At 34.4% G+C, this 21,328-nt stretch overlaps 2 protein-coding genes across 2 annotated transcripts; both read right to left on the bottom strand.

Moving 5' to 3' along the window:
* Positions 1-976: 976 nt before the first annotated feature.
* On the bottom strand, positions 977-2,133 carry LOC142545052 (ethylene-responsive transcription factor ERF086-like). Its single transcript, XM_075652042.1, has one exon. It carries the CDS (start codon positions 2,100-2,102, stop codon positions 1,176-1,178), a length of 927 nt encoding a protein of 308 aa, XP_075508157.1. The 5' UTR covers positions 2,103-2,133; the 3' UTR covers positions 977-1,175.
* Positions 2,134-18,829: 16,696 nt separating this feature from the next.
* On the bottom strand, positions 18,830-21,013 carry LOC142547784 (heavy metal-associated isoprenylated plant protein 32-like). Its single transcript, XM_075656242.1, has 3 exons — positions 20,834-21,013; positions 20,578-20,653; positions 18,830-20,359 (listed from the first exon to the last, which is right to left on the bottom strand). The coding sequence occupies exons 1-3, from the start codon at positions 20,861-20,863 to the stop codon at positions 19,062-19,064; spliced, it is 1,404 nt and encodes a 467-aa protein (XP_075512357.1). The 5' UTR covers positions 20,864-21,013; the 3' UTR covers positions 18,830-19,061.
* Positions 21,014-21,328: the final 315 nt, after the last annotated feature.

The following is a 21,328-nucleotide window of genomic DNA, read 5'->3' as shown; positions in this document are numbered from 1 at the left end:
TATTACTCTAGTACATTCTCTTTTATCCCTTGTTGGGATCAATATTTATACCTCAGTCTGCGGGGCTTTGTTGTGGAAACAAAAAAAATAATATATACAAAACCATTGGGATCGGAAATTTTATTTACACCCACTTGAAATGTTATTGGTCATATTTTTTATTACATAAAATGATATAAATACCCTTAAATATTTAATTATATAATTTGTTGGTGAGTTTTTCTATTATTTAATATATAGTTATTGAATTGTACTGTTTTAAATTGTACCCTTCAATATGTTCTTAAGTCGAAAATTGTATTAGTTATTAATTCTTTTATAACTAATGTAGGAAAAAAATATTTGATCAATTGCATTTCAAGCGCGTGTAACTACAATTTTCGACTTAGGAATTTTTTAGCTTATTTTTTGAAAAGTAAAAGAATTAATAACTAATTAATTTTTTTAAAGAGATATATATGAATTACATAAGGGAGCTGAATATTATCAGTCTCTATATTCAAAAATCCCCTTTGAAAATCATCATTCTGTCTACTATTTTGAGTGTATGCTGCGTTCATTTTGGTCAAAATGATGTGTTTCATTTTTTGTTTTCTTTCATCGATTTGACTGGTTGGAAAAGTGGTGTTTTTAAAGAAACGTATAAGAAATGGTTTGCAATCTAACTGTGTCTCTTTGGAGTTGGGATTTTTATGGTTCGAAAAAGGAAACAAGGCCATCTTTGGAAGAATGCTTCGAATGGTTTTTTAACGTGTGATTCAATATGACATCAGTTAGAGGCACAAACTTGTTCAAGCCTCGTATCATATAGAATTAATATCATCTATTAGTATTTTTAAAGCCAATGTGTATGACAGAAAGCTACCAATTAGCAGACATATACGTATATCGTTCATCATCAATTTGGAGAAGATTAAAATGTAATATATAAGCATGCGTTTGTTCTTCAAAAATACATTAATTAGTTCGAGCCATTTGTAACTTGTAAGTGAGCGCACGCATTAGTTAAGAAAGATCAGAGTCACGACTTATTTAGTTCCATGTTGGGATCAGCAGCTGCAAAATAACCAGTCTTCACAATCTTGTGAAACTGTGTGCTATAAATACCTTTTTCCCAAAACCTGAAAAAAAGGAAAGATTTATAGCAGAAGAAGATGATTAAAGGGGGTTCGCAATCAGTACTCGAAGGATGGGGTGTATCCCAAATCAACTGCATCTCCAAAAGAAGAAAAACTCTCAGCTGAATTAGGGGCATTATCACTCATGCTGCTCGGATATTTCATCATCCCAGAGATTTGGTTCGAGTCTGATCCCATGCATTGGTTTCCCAGCATTAAAGGGTCATTTATAATAGCTGAAAGCTCATCCCATGACTGATCTGTATCCCAAAATCCATAACCAGCTTCTTCGTAACAAGATTCAATATCAGGGTTCCCAAGATTCAATCCTGCTGTCGTGTTCGGGCTTAAAATCCCACTCTCCTCAATCATCTTTGTTGTGATACCGGCAGTTGAAGTAGAAGGTTTCAGACAGTTGTTAGGAACTATGCAATCTAAGTACCCGGAATTCGTGTCAGTATTGAAGAAAATGACATCGTCATTAACTGGTGAATTGTACAAAGAAGATTCATGAGAAATACACTTGTCGCCGTCTGATTGGGCCGGTTCTCGAAAAATCTTGTTATCAGAAGGTGCTAGATGGCAAAAAGGTTGCTGAGTTTTAGCAGTAGAATTCTGTTGAAAATGGTTGAAAACAGATTGAAAAGTTGATTGATCAGTGTATATGAAATTAGTCCTAGCTTGAGCGCCTTTGATGGAAAGGGCAGCCCTGTCATAGGCCAAAGCCGCTTCTTGAGCAGTGTCAAAGGTGCCTAACCAATGCCTTTCTTTGGTGGTAGGGTCTCGAATTTCAGCTGCGTATCGACCCCACGGTCGCCGCCTGACGCCTAGGAACCGCCCTGGCTCCATTGTTCTCTTCCTGCCCCTTCGCTCAGTGGGATGAGATGATGCCAACGTGTTGCGTTGAAGTAGTGTGAAGCCTGTTTCAGTGAGGATGGGCTCGAAGAGAGTCAAGGGTTTATCGAAGGGTTTATTTGTTGACATGTTTTTTGAAATAATGTGAAGAAAGTTTGTGTTGTTTTCAAGTGGAAAGTGCGAGAAAAAAAGGAAGTTCTTTGAGTTTGAACGAAGTGTGTTGGAGGGCTCTTTTAAAGGCACTGAGTTATGAATCTATGATGATGTTGAGGGGAAAAGGACATTGGAAATGTAATATTTATTGAATATATAGATTCATAATATATTAATTTGAATAATGTGACATTCTATCCCAGATGCACAACACTTTGGGTTGCTAGTTCCTATAAATATTTTAAATTACTTCTCGAGAGTGACTATAAATTCCGATATTGATAACATTATTGAAGAATGTTGGATTAAATTAGAAGCATCAAATAATTGTTTAATGTGAAAATTGAGACAGGTTAATGTTATAAAGACACAAGTTTCTTGTCTGCATGTTTCTTGAGAGTTTCAAGCATTTGAAATCTTGTTTCCTTGAATAATGCAAAAATGTTTATCATCTTAAATTATTTAATTTTCTTGTCTTTATTTTAGGATTTTCAAAGGGAGTGGTTAGGGATTTTCATTAATCGAAATGATATACATGTGTATGGTTTTTAATTAAACTTTTCGGAAGATGAAAACATAATTATATGTCAAAGCTCCGAGACAAGAATTGTACTTGTTAAGCTTAACAAGTCAAAAGTGGCAACAAACATCTGGTTTCCCATCTTATTTTGGCTAATCATATTAATTCCAAACGTGCTTGGTTCAAGAAATATCAGGATAAGTGATGTCTTTGAAGTTCTTGTAGTGTGTGTGTGTGTGTTTATATATATATATATATATATATATATATAATCTTATATATAGTCCAACGAAAACAACTTAGGGTTCGCTTGGTTTGTAGGATGTGATAATTGAATGATTAATAATTTGATTGATAAATGTTTGATATGATAAGATATGTAATTCGAGGGATATATAATATTATGTGTGGTGTGAATTTAACAAGAGAGATAACATCATGATAAACATATTTATGACCAAAATACCCTTTATATTACATTTTTATTTATCTCCTATCCTTTGTTATTTTTTCCCAAACCTCACAGCCCGTTTGCAAGAAATTAGAGGCCAATTGGAAACCCTCTCCATATTTACGAATGCCTACTACAATCTCACATGAACAAAATTTTTGAGGATTTAAAATAAAAAACAAGTTCTTAGCACAGTAGATGAACATACCAAACACACGTCAAGAGAGCAATATTCAGTTTCTACAATACATATGTACCAAAAATCGAAAACAGAAAACATGAAATTGTTACTAGTGTTAATTAGATTTATCTACTGTGAAATGCTTTATACATCATATGCAACATCAATAATCACACATAGCTTCAAAGCTATAATTTCTTACGTTTTACCTTCGAATAAGCTTCAAATTTCTTCAGATCTATCCTAGAAAATGATGATTTATGGTTGGTCCCTTTGAATTTCTAAGTGATTCTTCAGCGGTCCTCTGCACGATGTTTCTGAAGAAAAGAGACAATTAGCTTTACAAGACCCACTTGCTATTTTTTATTTTCATTGAGGGTATTTTAGTGATTACGTTGTATAAATGTTGTTGATTGTAGTGGGATAGATGTTGTCCATCTTCAAGGCTTGGATTTGTTTTCCAAGAATAACAGTGAAACTAGTTCCACCTGTAGTCAATGTGAAGTAAACAAAACCAATCAAACAAAGTATTAATGAATAATCCAAGCTTAATCATACCTACCAAACTGAGCCTTAATATAATAACTTCAAAGATATATTGGGTTTTGTGTGTGTATGTGATAATAGTTGTTTCATGTGTGTGAATGAAAATTGGGGAATGGTGGGTTTGTCCCACATAAGAAAAATAAAGTGATATAGATAAGCTTATATTGTATTACACTTTATGGAAGCGAAGAAAATTATTGGTCAAGAGACCCTCTCTCGCGCACGCCGACACAGGTATTGCAAACCGTGGGCCCGATTTGAACTGAAAAAGGCTTGATTTTGTGTACAAGCGTATGAGCACGTCCTGAGTACGTCGAATGTCGGACCTATCAAGATAAAAACCGTCTAACTAGGCTAGCCCACCTTTTGCAATTTTTTTCCCTCGGTAGATTCGTTTCATATGTCCTAAGTTCTTTCACATGCTTGATTGCTGGTGTTCCATCTAACTAGGTGTTGATGCTTCGGCTGTTTATTGATGGCAACATTTGGCCTTTTCGTATGAGTGATACCAGCGTGTATAAATAGAGGATGTGCCAAGGCCAGAAAACACACCAGCAAACATCTACTTCTCACTGCCTCCTGCATTCTGCCTCCCGCTTGATTCCTGCGCAAACTACTTATGCTCCTGCATTTTTCGTTGATAAAGTTCATATACTCTTTCGTTCGCCAGTGTGGTGATTTGTGCAACATCACAGCGGGTCTGCCCATTGTATCATGAGAAACAATCGTCCGGTTAAAACTTGAAGCACACACCGGATATGACGAATCTGTTTTAAACAAAGTGTACTTACTACAGGCCTCAGTTTGATTTTATTCTTACATACAAGATACACATAACAGTATACTTATTCCGTACATTGTTTGTCTTTACAAGTTTGCTTTTCATAATTCTGTTATTAGCAAGTTCGCTAGTAATATTAAACTACTACATTATGATGTGGTTGGTTTCGTGAGTCATAAAAGAGGTTGTATAGAGACACTAAATCTTAATAGATAAGACTGATCTCTACGATATAACCATAGACAATACCAATAGCAAGACACATTCGCCTTCAGGCTCACAGTTATAAATAAGCCCGACACTTCGACATCAAGCGTGTACAACCTCTTATTTCTACTTGGTCGTGGTCTAATATGAGGCTTTGTGCTATCATAATATTAGGATAAAAAGTTTGCGTCCTACACCATAAACAAAAATGCCGTAGTGATAACACTAGCGATCATAAAAAAACAAAAATATTTTTTAACATTTATCTAAATGTCAAAACCGCTCTTGTTTTTGTTAATCAAAAATATTTTTATAAGCTGAACTTATTTAAGTTACGACTTCTATAGTCAAATTTATAAAAGTGAGTTATGAAAAGGCTATAGTCAAAAAGTGCACACCACATTATAATACTTAGTGATCTTTAAAATTTATTTTATGAAACTTTCACGTTCCTAAAAGAACAAATTAAAGTCATTATCAACGGAGTCAAACCCCTTTTTGTCTCTACCATTTCAATTCACTATATTCTATAATTAAAACAATTAATTATCTAAAAAATACATATACATATACATATATATATATATATATATATATATATATCTACAGTTTGGATATGCTGCACACCTACCGTGCATACCTATTTGAGCACCGATGAGGTGTCAATCACCCATTGGATGCGTAATTGTTCTACATTTCATCACATCCAATAGGTGAGTAACACTTCATCGGTGCTCACATAGGTAGGGGTGGGAAAAAATACCGAAATACCGAAAAATCGTACCGAAAAAATACCGAACTTACCGAAAAAATCGGTATACCGAAAATTTCGGTACGGTATGATACCGTACCTAAATTTTCGGTATCGGTATCGGTACGAAATATTTTTTTTTCGGTATTTCGGTATATACCGAAATACCGAAAATAATTTTTTATTATTATTATTTTTTAAATTTAAGTTCGGTATACCGAAAAAATTTCGGTATACCGACAATTTTTTCGGTATACCGATAAAGTTTTCGGTGTCGGTACGGTGCCGGTATGAATTTTTTTCATACCGAAAATTCGGTAAACCGAATGTGCGGTATACCGAATTTCCGGTATCGGTATCGGTATGAAAAAATTCCATACCGATATTTTCGGTACGATATATCGTACCGTACCCACCCCTATTACACATAGATGTACATGATAGGTGCTCAGCATATCAAACTATATATATATACATAGGGTTCAAATCATTGTGAGACTCACGATTTCCAATATATATTAAAGGCAATCCCGAATTTAGGGATATTTAAATTTCTCTTAGAAATTTCAATGACTTGGACCTTGACAAGACTCCTATTCGTATCTTTTGACCAAATAGAGACACTTGAATTTTTTTTTTCCTTTTTATGTATTTATAAACACGTCTCTAAATTATTTTAATCAATACCAAATTAATTGTACACATAATGTTGCATTTTTAGTAATAAAAATAAAATATTATTAACAATCTACGATATCTAGGAAACACGTTTCCGGATTTTCCGATAGTAAAAAACCCGACTTTACTCAAAAGTGTGGTGACCTGGGAGTGCTGTTTTATGGGCCCCATTCGATGACGTGTCGATCTCTCGATGCCGTTTGATGTGCCACGTCATTCGATTGTCTTGTGCGTATCTCGGGTTGTACGGTGGTCTCACGTTGACGTGAATGATATCACTGTTATAGGCTTTTTTTTTTTTTTTATTTTATTTTTTTTTTTTTTATCACTGTTATAGGCTTCGAGGTTAATGGTTTTTGATGGTACGATGAAATTTTGTTATGCCCACAAACAGTACAACTCGATCTTGATTATACCAAACAGCCCATATCGATCATATATACTAGTACATTGACGTTTTTATAATATTTTTTATGATTCATTTGATTATATTTAAATGAGGATCAAAATATAATTATAAGAAATAGCGAGGGACTACACTGTAATTTTGATATATAAATTAAAAAATAAATTGAAAAGTAAAAAAAATAAAAAAATGACATCAATGAGAATTGAATATATAACCTAAACCCCAAAAAATAATGGTCCTATCCGCTGAACTACATATAACTTATATTAAAATTTTAACATTTTATTAATATATATAATTATTAAAACAGACCATGACACCAAAGTTAGTTACTCTAAGTGCCTCATGCTTAATAAAATAGTATAGATTTAAGAGTATGTTTCTTGTGAGACGGTCTTACGGTAAGGGATACGACAAGTATAAAAGCCTATAAGGTTTTTAAACAAAATAACTTGTGACACCGCATTATAATAATGTGATATGATATACATAATTATTTAAACATGACTAATATTATATACATCATATTATTACCATAAAATTATACAAATGCATACATTTATTTTTATGTACATCAACGGTCATAAACAGTAAAAAAACGGCTAGTTTTTTCCCTATAAATATGATCTCACAAACACATTCAATCACTCCAACTTTCACTTCTTCTCTAAAAATTATTCTTCATCAAATTTTCGAAGAAAAAAGATTATGGCTTTCTCAAGGTTATTTTTAATTAATTTGGTTATAATACTCACGAGTCTTGTATTTATCGGAGAATATCATCCCCATGTGTTTTCTTTATTTTTACGAATGCTTGTACTTGTTGTTTATCCATTACTTTGTATTGCAATATTCATTAACTAATAAAATGCATCGTAAATTTTTTTAGTACCACCATGACAAACTTGGCAAAGCTCGAATTCATTGCTCTTGATATTACGGAGAAAAATTATATGCCATGGACCCTTGATGTAGAAATGCATCTTGAGTCATTGGGTCTAAGCGAGACCATTAAAGAAAATGGTATATCTTCATCACAATAAAAAGCAAAAGCTATAATATTTTTACGTCGACTTCTTGATGAAGGTTTAAAATGTGAATATCTCATCGAAAAAGATCTCATGGCTCTGTGGAAAGGATTGAAAGAAAGATTTGAACATATAAGGAAAGTTATACTTCCGACCGCCCGTGATGAATGGAATATGTTAAGATTCCAAGATTTTAAGAAAGTAAGTGATTACAATTCAGCTATGTATCGAATAATCTCGCAGCTAAAATTTTGTGAACATGAGGTTACAGAATCAGAAATGCTTGAAAAAAACATTTTCCACGTTTCACGCATCAAATATAACTCTACAGCAACAATATAGAGTGCGTGGATTTGCGAGATATTCTGAACTCATCGCATGTCTTCTTGTGGCGGAAAAGAACAACGAGCTGCTAATGAGAAATCATCAGTCCCGATCCACTGGATCAACAGCATTTCCTGAAGTAAATGCTGTAAGTAAAAATGAATTTAAACCTGGAAACCAAAATCAAATTCAAAGACAAGGTTTTGGTCGAGGTCGAGGTCGTGGTCGTGGTCGTGGAGGTGGACGTGGAATTGGCCGTGGTCGTGGTCGAGGCCGTGGTTTTGAAAACAATCGAGATAGTTATTTTTATAACTCATCTCAAAAGGGCGTCACGAACCATCCACTGAAAAGGCATCATGAGAACATGAGTGTTAATGAAAATCACTCGAAAAGATTTGAAAGTTCTTGTTTCAGATGCGGCACTCCAGGACATTGGTCTCGTATTTGTCGAGCCCCCGAGCACCTTTGCAAGCTCTATAAGGAATAGATAAAGGGGAAAGAAAAAGAGACCAACTTCACTGAACGCAGTGATCGTTTGAGTAATTCAACTCATTTTGATGCTGCTGATTTTATGAATGATTTCTCTGGAAATGATCAATATGTTGGTGGGATAGAAATGAAAAATATTGATGCTGCAGATTTTCTCAATGATTTCTCTGAAAATGAAAAATATATTGGTGGAATATAAATGTACAATAATTTATTTTTCATGTATTCATATGATAGTGTTTTATTGTACAATTATGATATATGTTATATTTACATATGTATTGTCAGTAATTTTATTTCAATGCATATTTTTTTTGAAGTTCAAACATGGAAAATACTATGAACAAAGCTGAAGTTTGCATACCTGATAGTGGTACAACGCACACTATCCTACGAGATAAAAGATATTTCTTGAAACTAAAACCAACAAAAACAATGGTGAATACAATATCAGGTTCTGTAGACTTGATTAAAGGATGCGGTAAAGCACAATTTTTGTTATCTAATGGTACAACAATTTTGATCAATGATGCTTTGTATTCACCACAATCGAAAAAAAATTGTTGAGTTATAATGATATATATTCTCATGGGTATGATACTCAAACAATGAATGAAGGGAATGAGAAATATATGTATCTTACCACATATAAATCAAGAAAGAAATATGTTATTGAAAAACTACCAATGCTCCCTACTGGATTGCATTATATACATATAAGTCTCATTGAATCAAACATGGTAGTTGATAATTCTTCAATATTAACCAATTGGCATGATCGATTAGGACATCCTGGTTCAACAATGATGCGAAGAATTATAGAAAATACACATGGTCATCCACTGAAAGACCAGAAGATCTTTCAGAATAATAAGTTTCAATGTAAAGCATGTTCTCTTGGAAAACTTATTATAAGACCATCATCAGCCAAAATCCAAACTGAATCACCAATGTTTCTTGAACGTATTCAGGGTGATATTTGTGGACCAATTCATCCATCATGTGGACCATTTAGATACTTTATGATATTGATTGATGCCTCCAGCGGATGGTCACATGTATGTTTATTGTCAACTCGAAATGTTGCATTTGCAAGATTACTTGTGTGAGGCCCGGGGCCGAAGAGGGCGGGGGGTGATCGCCGGTGCCATCAGTTGCACGGACAATAAGCGGCTCCTGGCAGGCTTCTAGGTGGAGGGAACATGAATGAACCGATCCCACACCGGAATGAAAGGGATTCCGAGACTGTTCAATGTAATGGACTGTACAGTTGAAGAGGGCTTAAAATATTTGATTTGTACTACTCATATCACGAAGATGCATCTTTTTTCGGTAGCTCATCACATAAGAACTCCAAAGTTAAGCGTGCTTGACTTGGGACAATTTTGGGATGGGTGACCTCCTGGGAAGTTTCCCGGGGTGCGTGTGAGTGGGGACATAAGCACGCTGGAAAGACTCGTCTTGATACAGTGAGGACAGTCGTCGAATCTGGGACGTTACAAGTTGCTCAAATAATAAAATTGAGGAATCAATTTGTCGATTATACAATCAAGAAAATTAGACTTGATAATGCTGGTGAATTTACTTCCCAGACTTTCAATGATTATTGTATGTCTATGAGAATCATTGTTGAGCATCATGTTGCTCATGTACATACACAGAATGGATTGGCTGAATCATTGATTAAACGTCTCCAAATGATTGCTAGACCAATGATTATGAAAACAAAGCTCTTATTTCTATATGGGAACATGCAATTTTACATGCTGCTTCATTAATTCGCATCAGACGAAGTGCATATCACAAATACTCCCTATTGCAGCTTGCATTTGGTAAAGAACCAGACATTTCTCATCTGAGAATTTTTGGATGTATGGTGTATGTGCCTATTGCACCACCGCAACGAAATAAAACGGGACCTCAATGAAAGACTGGAATTTATATCGGTTATGATAATCCATCAATCATTCGATATCTTGAACCTCATACAGGCGACGTGTTCACAGCACGTTTTGCTGATTGTGATTTTATTGAGGAAATCTTCCCAATGTTAGGGGGAGAACAGAAATATGCCGAAAAGAAAATTACATGGTATGTATCATCATTGTTACATCTGGATCCAAGAACAAAACAATGTGAAAAAGATGTACAGAAAATTGTACACTTGCAAAGAATAACAAATCAAATACCAGATGCATTTGCAGACACAAAAGGGGTAACTAAATCATATATACATGCTGCAAATGCCCCTGCTCGAATTGAAATTCCGAAGAAATACATTGAAGATACTCATGATGTCATTAAACGCCTGAAGCGTGGAAGGCCAGTCAGTTCCAAGGATAAAAATCCTCGAAAAAGAAAATTTATAGAGAAACACGATGATCACAAAATAAAGAATGATGTTCCTGAAGAAACACATGATGATCACAAAATAGAGAATAATGTTTCTGAAGAAACACATGATGATGAAAATGTTCTGTCAGAACCACAAACTGACGAGAATCGTGAAATCTCTATCAATTATATTAATACTGAAAAATATGGAACCGAAAAGATATAGAAGAAATTGATGATATATTTTCTTATAATGTGTGACAATCGACATCATAAATGATAATGAAGATCATTAACCAAAATCTTTTGGTGAATGTAAAAATCGGCAGGATTGGATAAAATGGAAAGATGCCATCCAGGTTGAATTAGATTCGCTAAATAAACGTAATGTTTTTGGACCTATAGTCCTTACACCTGAAGGTGTAAAACCTGTTGGATACAAATGAGTTTTTATTCGAAAGCGAAATAAGAAAAATGAAATAGTAAGATATAAAGCTCGACTTGTTGCACAAGGTTTTTCTCAAAGGCCTGAAATTGATTATGAAGAAACGTATTCTCCCGTGATGGATGCAATTACGTTTCGGTATTTGATTAGCTTGGAGGTATCTGAAAATTTAGAAATGCGTCTTATGGATGTTGTTACGGTTTACTTATATGGATCACTTGATAGTAATATATATATGAAAATCCCTGAAGGATTTAAGATGCCTGAAGCACAAAGTTCAAAACCCAAAGAATATTATTCTGTGAAATTACAAAGATTGTTATATGAGTTAAAACAATCCGGCCGAATGTGGTATAATCGGCTAAGTGATCACTTGATGAAAAAGGGATATGTAAATAATTCAATATGCCCTTGTGTTTTTATTAAGAAAACAACATCCAGATGCGTAATTATTGCTGTATATGTTGATGATTTAAACATCATGAGAACGAATAAGGAAATTCAAGAAGTTGTGTCATACTTGAATGAAGAATTTGAAATGAAGGATCTTGGAAAAACCAAGTATTGTCTAGGTTTACAAATTGAACAAAAAGAATGTGGAATATTTGTTACCCAGACAAATTATACAGAAAAGATCCTTAAACGTTATAATATGGATAAATCAAATCTTTAAGTACTCCAATGGTTGTTAGATCATTAAACATAGAAAATGATACATTCCGTCCATGTGAAGATGATGAAGATATTCTTGGTCCATAAGTACCATATCTAAGCGCTATCGGTGCTCTTATGTATCTTACAAATTGTACAAGGCCTGATATATCTTTTGCCGTAAATTTATTGGCAAGATTTAGCACATATCCAACAAAGAGACACTAGAACGGAATTAAACATATATTCCGTTATCTACGAGGAACGACGGACTTGGGACTTTTATATTCAAAAGATGCTAATCCAAGTATAATTGGTTATGCCGATGCTCGATATTTATCTGATTCACACAAGGCACGTTCCCAAACTGGATATGTATTTACTCGTGAAGGCACTGCAATTTCTTGGCGTTCACAGAAACAAACGCTCGTAACAACTTCATCAAATCATGCCGAGATTATTGCACTACATGAAGCAAGCCGTGAATGTGTGTGGTTAAAATCAATGACTCAACATATCCAAATCTCATGCAGATTATCATTCGACGAGAAGCCTGTGATACTATATGAAGATAATGCTGCATGTGTTGCTCAAATGAAAGAAGGATACATAAAAAGCGACAGAACTAAACATATTCCTCCTAAGTTCTTCGCATTCACCAAGGAGCTTGAGAAGAATAAATATATTGATGTTCGTCACATTGAATCAAGTGAAAACTCATCAGATCTCTTCACAAAGGCACTTCCTACGACGATATTTAGAAAGCACATATATAATATTGGGATGCGCAAATCTACAAAATTTGTGAAGAATTGTTCGTGTCAACATGAGTGGGAGTTTACGTGACTGCACTCTTTTTCCCTTACTATGGTTTTTATTTCAATGGGTTTTTCCTAGTAAGGTTTTTAACGAGGCAGTATAAAAACACGTAATGAAGACAATCATTATGATCATCATCATAAAGAGGAGTGTTGAAAATTAATATTTAAAATATGTGTAATGAATATTTGAATGTTGAATATTTGAATGTTGAAAATTAGGTGTTGAATATTGAAAATTAGTGTGTGATGATGTATGTAATGATGAATTTATTTTTTAAATTATTTGTAAAGAAATTCTATAAATAGGCTCACCATTTGTGAAGAAATTCACAATTGAGTAGAGAGAAAAATATTATAAAGTGTGTAGTTTGGTAAATTTTGAGAGTTTGAGATTTTTTCTTTTTACCATAAATTTTTACTTTTTCACAACATATATATATATATATATATATATATATATATAAAGAAAAGCCATCAATTTCAATAATCTAATTATAAATATGTCAAAATCTTTAACTTTTATCGTTTCGTATGACTGATAAAATGATCCAAACACCAAATATCATGTAATTAAACACGTTATATAAAATTACTCACATCTATCAATGTTTTATAAGCCACGTACCTAATATTTTTTTTTGAGGGGAAGAGCTGGTAAATTTATTGCATAAAATCATCCTTTACAAGCTGAACCAACCAAAAAGAAAATTCATCATTCACCCAAATAACAGGTGACAAAAAGAATAAACAAAATGGGCCATGTTATGTGCTACTTTATTAGCTGATCTATGAACATGAGCCATACTAGAAACCACTGGTGTTGTCATAAGTTCTATGATATCTGCCATGCAAAAACCAGTGTAACCAAGGTCCTCCTGATTGGTAGTGACTGCTTGCACTGCCACCAGAGAGTCTGATGCGATATGGACATTTTGAAAACCTTTTTCATACAAAAGCTTGATACCTTCTCGGATGGCCAGGAGTTCAACGTGAACTACTTGTAAGCGGTTGATTAATTTGTTTTCCAAATGCCAGTAACAACGGGCCTTGAGAGTCACGAACTACGCCCCCAACACTGTACATATGTCTCTCTTCGTTCACAGCTGCATCAACATTAAGCATTAGGGAACCCAAGCTTGGCGGCTTCCATATTCTTTCGGTGCTACTCTTCTCGCTTGTACATGTAATCAACTCTTTCAATCGAGCCCGTCAAAATTCAGCTAGCATAGCAGAAGCCCAAGTAATACAGGTGGCAAGATCTTTCCTCCTATCCCCATGCAAGAAGTTCTATTTTTTTTTTCCAAATTGCCCAGACATGAGTCGCCAGCCCCTCAAAGTCGTGCTTAGATAAATTTTTTTTTCAACCAAAAGCAGATTTCCAATGTGTTGGTATGTTTCGCCCTTTTTAAAACATGCTCAAAAGGGTGTTCTTCCAAAGATTCTTAGTGGCCGGACAGAAAATTAAACTATGGAATGTTGAATCAATTGGGTAATTGCACAGACTGCAAGACTCATTAACTGGTACATGGTGCCACATTAAGTTCTGGTTGGTAGGTATACAATCATGAGATATGCTCCACCAAAACAACTGTATTTTCGGTGGGATAGATAGATTCCATAAGAAAGCCCACCATGAGTCCAGGGAATGTCCCACTTGATGTTCCGGGGTAGAGAACAACCCTTTTTGTAGACGGCAGCCATCTCGTACCGTGTATTGACCCTCCATTTCATACCGCCAGTATAGAGAGTCATTCTTTGCTGCTGATGGTATAGGTATCTTAAGTATTTCTCCTGCAACATATGGATTAAATTTAGCTTCAATCAGCTCTGCATCCCACACTGCATTCTTTATTAAGGTATTCACAGTAGGTGCAATCTCCCACGGAACTGACGATAGACTGATTTTTGACTGCATAGTTGGGATCCAAGAATCATCAAAGATATGTATTGATTTTCCATCCCCAACTCTCCATAGTAAGCCACTCACCAATAAATCCTTACTCCAATGGAGCGACCTCCAGATATAGGAGGGATTATTACCTACCCCTGCATTCAGCACCGATTGATGACGATAATATCTCTCTTTAAGCACACGGGCAGCTAGTGAGTCAGGGTGTTGAAGAAGGCGCCATACCTGTTTAGCAAGTAAAGCTCGGTTAAATTCTACTAATTTCTTGAAGCCAAGGCCACCCCTGATCTTTGGGTTGCATAGAAAATCCCATGACCTCCAATGTAATTTCCTCTGGCCGTTATCTATTCCCCACAAGAAGTTTGCAAGTTCTCTTTTAATATCCGTGCACACCATATTAGGCAATCTGAAACAAGACATCGCATATGAAGGGATGTCCACACCAACCTTGATATTCTAAAATCCCACGGTTGGCCAGCCCAACTAAAATTTAGTATGATTTTTGGATGGGGTTATTTGCCCAAAAAACTGTGTAAATTTATTTATTTTTTCTTTTCGTTTTTTTTTTAGAAAATGGAATTTGCTGGTTACTTTCATATGAACTGAAGGAGATAGTTCAAAATAAATAAATAAATAAATAAATAAAATTAAGGAGGTCGATTTCTTAAAAAATAAAATAGCGTGGGGTGAACTTTATTGGTATTCTCTTTCTTTTTTTCAATAGAAAATTGATATATGTAATAATTTATTACATAAATATTTAAACTTGGTTATTTTAGTTCGTGAGATGTTTGTTCAAATTTGATATCTTGTCTTAAACTTAAAAACTTAAGGTAGTAATTTTTTGTTTGTTTCCTTTCTTGCTTGAAAGTTAATATTGTTGGCTTGTTTCAAGTAATGGACTAATGGTAAAAAAAAAAAAAAAAAAAATTGGTAATTTAAAATATAAATGGATTTCTTTCCAAAAAAATTAACTCATACACTATTGGGTATTATTTAAACATGGTATAGATTAGACATTTCGCAGAAAGAAGGGTATCCAATAAGTCCAATCAAAAGATCGTGCTTGTATATTTTTGTGATCCACAAATTAAAGACTACTAAATTTAATTAGACAGCCACCAATTATATATACATGGTTACTTTCATTATTAAATCTCTATGTAACATCGGTTGAAGTATTTAAAAGCAAGTTTGAATAAAAACATAATAATCTTGGTTAGGTTAGTTAGGTTGATAACTTAGTTAGGTATATTTCATGGTGTCGATCACATTTGATTTGATCAACAAATAGGCGCCAAAACAAAAAAAAAACAAAACTGACATATTAGAACAAATCACAAAAAAAATTGTCTAAGTAAGCTGAAAGTGGACATATATGTTTCTGAATGTTCATATACTCAAGCTCTTACGTTACTCTTTCTGTTTAGAAGGCTCATACTAGAAGACTTTGGATTATACAAACGATTTGCAATATCCCACTTAAGTTTGGACTTAAACTAAAGGTGTTAAAATCAGACACGACCCACCAACCCGACACGGTTCAACCCGAAAAAAAATCAGGTTTGAGTTTGGGATTTTCGGGTTCAGGTTCGCGTCAGATCGGGTTGGACACGATAGCTAACCCGCAAAAAATGATCGGGTTGGGTTGGGTTATGTTGACCCGAAAATGTTAATTTTTTAAATTTAATTAATAAATATTGCCTACAATTTTATATATTGTTTGTCTGAAAAAAATATTTATTGTATATTTATATCATAAATTTTCATAATTTAATATTTATTTCGAACATTTTTTTTATATTTAAAATAACTTTTTATTTGATTTAGTAAAATTTACTTTATTTTTCTACAATTATACTTTCAAATTTAAATTAAAATATTATTATTATTTTTATTTGAATTTTATTTAATTTTCTTTAAAAAAATTCAAAATCGGATTGATCAGGTTGATTTGGGTTCGGATTGGCTCAGGTTCGGGTTGGACAATTTTTGAATAGTACTATTGTTCAACCGGCCCAACTCACTTGAATTGACACTCCTAACTTAAACACTTTCAAACTGAAACTCCTAGTATATCTCTACTGATAATAAACAGTATCCAAACTGCTATTCGAAAATAATAAATTACAATACTATCTTAGCATTTGATGATCCTTAAATGATCGGATACAATAATATTTGAAAGTGTGCTAAACTGATTGAGTTTTGTTCAGATTAACAATATTATCTTAGCATTTGATGATCCTTAAATGATCGGATACAATAATATTTGAAAGCGTGCTAAACTGATTAAGTTTTGTTCAGATAAAAGCTTTAATATTTGATCTTTTTTCAATAGTTGGAATCACCTCACTATTCAGTCGAATTTCTTATTTATATATAGTTTTTGTTCCAAAGAAAATTGTTCGTCGGTTTTTTGTTCGTTGGTGTGTTCGTGTCAAAATATTTCTGACAAACGTACACCGTTACGATAAGCTTTGTATCGTACACTGTTGCGATCAGTTTTGTCTCCTGGTGTATGATTCTGGTCATTTGAATGTGGGTAAACTAAAATATTTGAAATTGTGTCAAGAAAACCGATAATATGATAAGAAATATTTAGTTTGGGACCGTATCAGTTTTGTTCAACTAGATCGATTCCGCTTATATCAGTTTTACTTTAATTATTTGTTAACACCAAAACATAAAATTTCTTGAACTTAATAAGATAAAAAAAGATCAATTAAATACATTGTTACCAAATTAAGTCACAATGTATTTATATATTATTAGAGTAGGTATTTTGTGAGACGATCTCACAAATTTTTATTTGTGAGACGGGTCAATCCTACCGATATTCACAATAAAAAGTAATACTCTTAGCTTAAAAAATAATAATTTTCATGGATGACCCAAATAAAATATCCGTCATACAAATTTTATTATATTATTATTAGCCACGGCCAATATTATCTTTCACAGTGGATGTAGATAATTTGCTCTGCCTTTGAAGATTGAAAGATGTTGCCAATTATGACAAAATGATGTCAAGAAAATAGTTTTAATTTCAGCTGCCAACATATTCAAATTTCGTTGATGTCAGATTATTTGTGTTTTTATATTATAATTAATTACACATAATGCATTTTCAAATATTACAGACATTAGATGCATTATAACACGTGGAATTTAGCTTCTGTCATCAAGATCCCATATATGAGATGGAATCTAACGTTCGAGACTCAATAATTTGGGATGAAGTCTGATATGATCCGTTTTGGAATAATTGTGAGTTACAATAGTCCGGTTCTTAAAATATTGAATACCGATAAATTAAATCGAATTTGATTTTCAAACCAAACGAAAGACGCTCAAAATAATCCTTCAAAACCAAATAAACGTTTTGGTAAAATATTTAAAAGATATATAATTTGAATGAGTAAAAACATTTTTTTTTGAAACCTTTTATTAAACATTTAGTATTTGAAATACATATAAAATGCTTCAAACAATGAATTTTAAAAATAATAGCAAGTAAATAATTGCAATAAATAAATAAACATGGATTTGATTTTGGATGTTTAGAGATTAAAAACTCCAACAACACCCCTTCTTCTTTTTGGAAATGTACTACTAGAAAATTTTGATTTATACAACTCCTTGTACAAACTCATTTCAACTTAGGATTTATCTATAGCCTAATTGAAACTCTTAAAACACTCTCAATTGTAGGCCGCAACCTCACAATGCGCATAATGTTTAACGTTTCTTATACCAAGATTACAAACACAATCTTTAATGTCTTTGTAAGAAGACTCACTCTTCTAAACTTTGAAGCTCAATTCTCATATAAATGTACGAGTGATTGTGTGTGAGAATTAAATCCATTACAGTGTTTATGTCTCTCAAATATATCCTTACACTTGGATTTTCTCTCCTTTTAATAAATTTCTTCATAACATATACGTCAGATGTAATAATATGATTGTTCGAAAAGTTTCTGTATATTAACAATAATATTGAAATATATCTAAAATTTCTATGAGACCAGTGTGTGTGTGTGAATGGTGGGTTGAAATAAATTTCTGGCAATTAAGAACCTAATAATTGATTTGAGTGAAAACATACATACACAAGTATCCCCCATTAAAATCACCGAAAACGCAAAGAGAAATGCCAAAGAAATGGGGCCATTTTACTTTCATTCATTCAATCCCGTTTCCTTATTTTATTCATGTTTCCCAACATATACACATAATCACCGAAACTAAAACTAAACTTGAGATAAAAAAAAAAAAAAAAAAAATTAAAAATTAAAACCAAAGTAAACTGCAATTTCTATGTATATTATGGCATCCATCGTCAAGGCCAGTGGGTCAAGAACTTAAGAGTAGAATCAAGCCTCAGTTTTGGTATCAGTATTGATCTTCACATAACACTGCAGCTTGAGGTATTTTCATCGTTGTACATGGCGTAATCGTCGGTTTGGCCCCCGTGTGCCGGTGGAGGAGCATACGGATACGAGTATGGTGGATAAGGAGGCGGCATGTAGTTCACAGCTGGTGGAGGCCGGGTATACATCATCGGCTGGAACCTTTCGTTACCGTTGGCCTGTTGCTGGTTCATCATCATAGCTGCTAGTTGCTGCTGATAGTAGGGGTTTCGGGCTAGGTGCTCGGGTAGGGGGCCACCTTGAAAGTACCCTCCGCCTCCACTGGTGTTCATGGACGAGGTAGGTAGGCTTTGAACGGCTGCAAGATTGTTGATTTGGCCTGTCGGGCCTACCGGGAGTCTGCCACCAGGATTCATGCCCATCATATTTGGCATTCCAACTCCTTTCTTGGCCACATTTTCCGTAATGTTGTTTCCGTTGGCCACACCACCACCGCTGCCTCCAGAGCCAGCACCACTAATCATGCTCTGACCACCACCACCACCACCACCTACCACAACGCTGCCCCTTGCACCGCCATTTTTACTTCCTTGAGGCTGCCCGCCACCATTCTTCCCAGCCTTTCCACCACCTTGGTTTTGGTTATTAACATGGTTGTTTCCATTATTACCTTTATTGCCACCATTTCTACCGCCACTGCCAACGTTCATCTGAACAGGAATATTCCCTACACCGCCACCACTCTTGGCAATTCCACCTCCATTTCCTCCCGTCATGTTACTCATCAGCATTTTTGGGATCTGTGGACCACCCTGGCCATTACCGATCATCGGCTTTATCTTATTCAACGGAGCATCCTCGATACCATCATCATCCAACTCCTCGTCATCATACTCGTCATCCTCTTCGTCTTCATCGTCATCATCACTTAAATCTTCATCCTCGGGCAAGTTAAACCTGACAGATTTCTGATTTTGCTCCTTGTTAAGAGGCATTTTCAGATCCTTCATAAACTGTGGTGGCATTTTCAGATCTTGAAAGCCTTTCATCTGTCGAAGCTGCTGAAGTTGACCCACCGGAGAACCACCTTTGAGCTGGTTGTTGCCACCTTTCTGATTCTGCCCTTCGGTGTTGCGACATTTTGCTTGCTCAATTTGCAATGCCTTCAGCTGATCATTAAGCTGGCTTTGAAGATTATTGTTTCCATTCGATGCACCCCATAATTCTGCATGTTTCCCATTCTTGGTAAGCTTCTTGATCAGTATGTCTGGATCAACATCTCCAGATACTGTTACCTTCCCCTGCTCTGAATCAATGTTTATGGTGTACACCCCTAGTATACAAACACAATTTGCACACTCAGAATTTGTAAAAATGTTGCCAAATTCAACCAAGAATATATCTTTCACACATCCCTTTTAGGGTTTTCCCAGGAGTAACTCCTGGATACAATGATTCCCGGCACAAGGATTTGAATTCTTTTGGCATGGATTAGCTTACAAGGAAATAAAAGTACATGAAAACGAATTGTGCGTAGATATAGAGATGTACCATCAATCTTCTGCAGGATTTTCTTCACTTTTTGCTTACAACCATCACAGTGTATATTGACTTTAAGAACACAAGTCTGCCAAAGAAACAACCACTAAAAGTATTAAATGAAAGTGAAACACGTTGATTTCTTGAAACTCCAAAAACCAAAGCGACATTAAAGAGCTTGAGTTCACAGCAAGGTCCATAAAGCCAAAACATACATCATTTCACACACACACAAATACCATATGAAAAATTGCTAGAGAGCAAGTACCTGGATCTTCAAGAACTCTTCTTTACTCATTTTATTCGGCCAAAAACAACAAACAGAAGCGAACAACAATACAATGTGGTGAATTAAAAAGCAAATTGACGATAGATCTGAGAAGAATTTAATTTCACATACAGCAAAGGACTCAGAGTGGTTTCTTTCTTCTTCCCTGAACTTTTCTCCCTCTTAGTAAAAATGGGTAAAAACCACTCGCTAATCAAAGAAAGTTTGAGAGAAAAAGACAACTGTTCAGTCCCGCAGAAGCTTCACAGAAACGAGATAGAATTTCAAGAATTGTGGTAGACATTAAAACTTCTCTGCAGAGGACTGGTTTCCTTCATTTCAGAGTGAGAGAGCTGTTTGTTTGTGTTTCAAGAAGAAAAAGACACTGACTCTAAATTTTTTTATTTCCGAGGTTGATTTTTGAATAACTCTCCAGCAAAGTACTATTAAAATCAAGTGTTTTCCATAGTTTAAACCAGAGATTATTACTCCATA

Source organism: Primulina tabacum, chromosome 5 (assembly GCF_025594145.1).
Source record: "Primulina tabacum isolate GXHZ01 chromosome 5, ASM2559414v2, whole genome shotgun sequence".
Classification (NCBI taxonomy): Eukaryota; Viridiplantae; Streptophyta; class Magnoliopsida; order Lamiales; family Gesneriaceae; genus Primulina; species Primulina tabacum.
The sequence above is the reverse complement of the archived record's forward strand: the minus strand, read 5'-3'. Positions and strand labels throughout refer to the sequence as shown.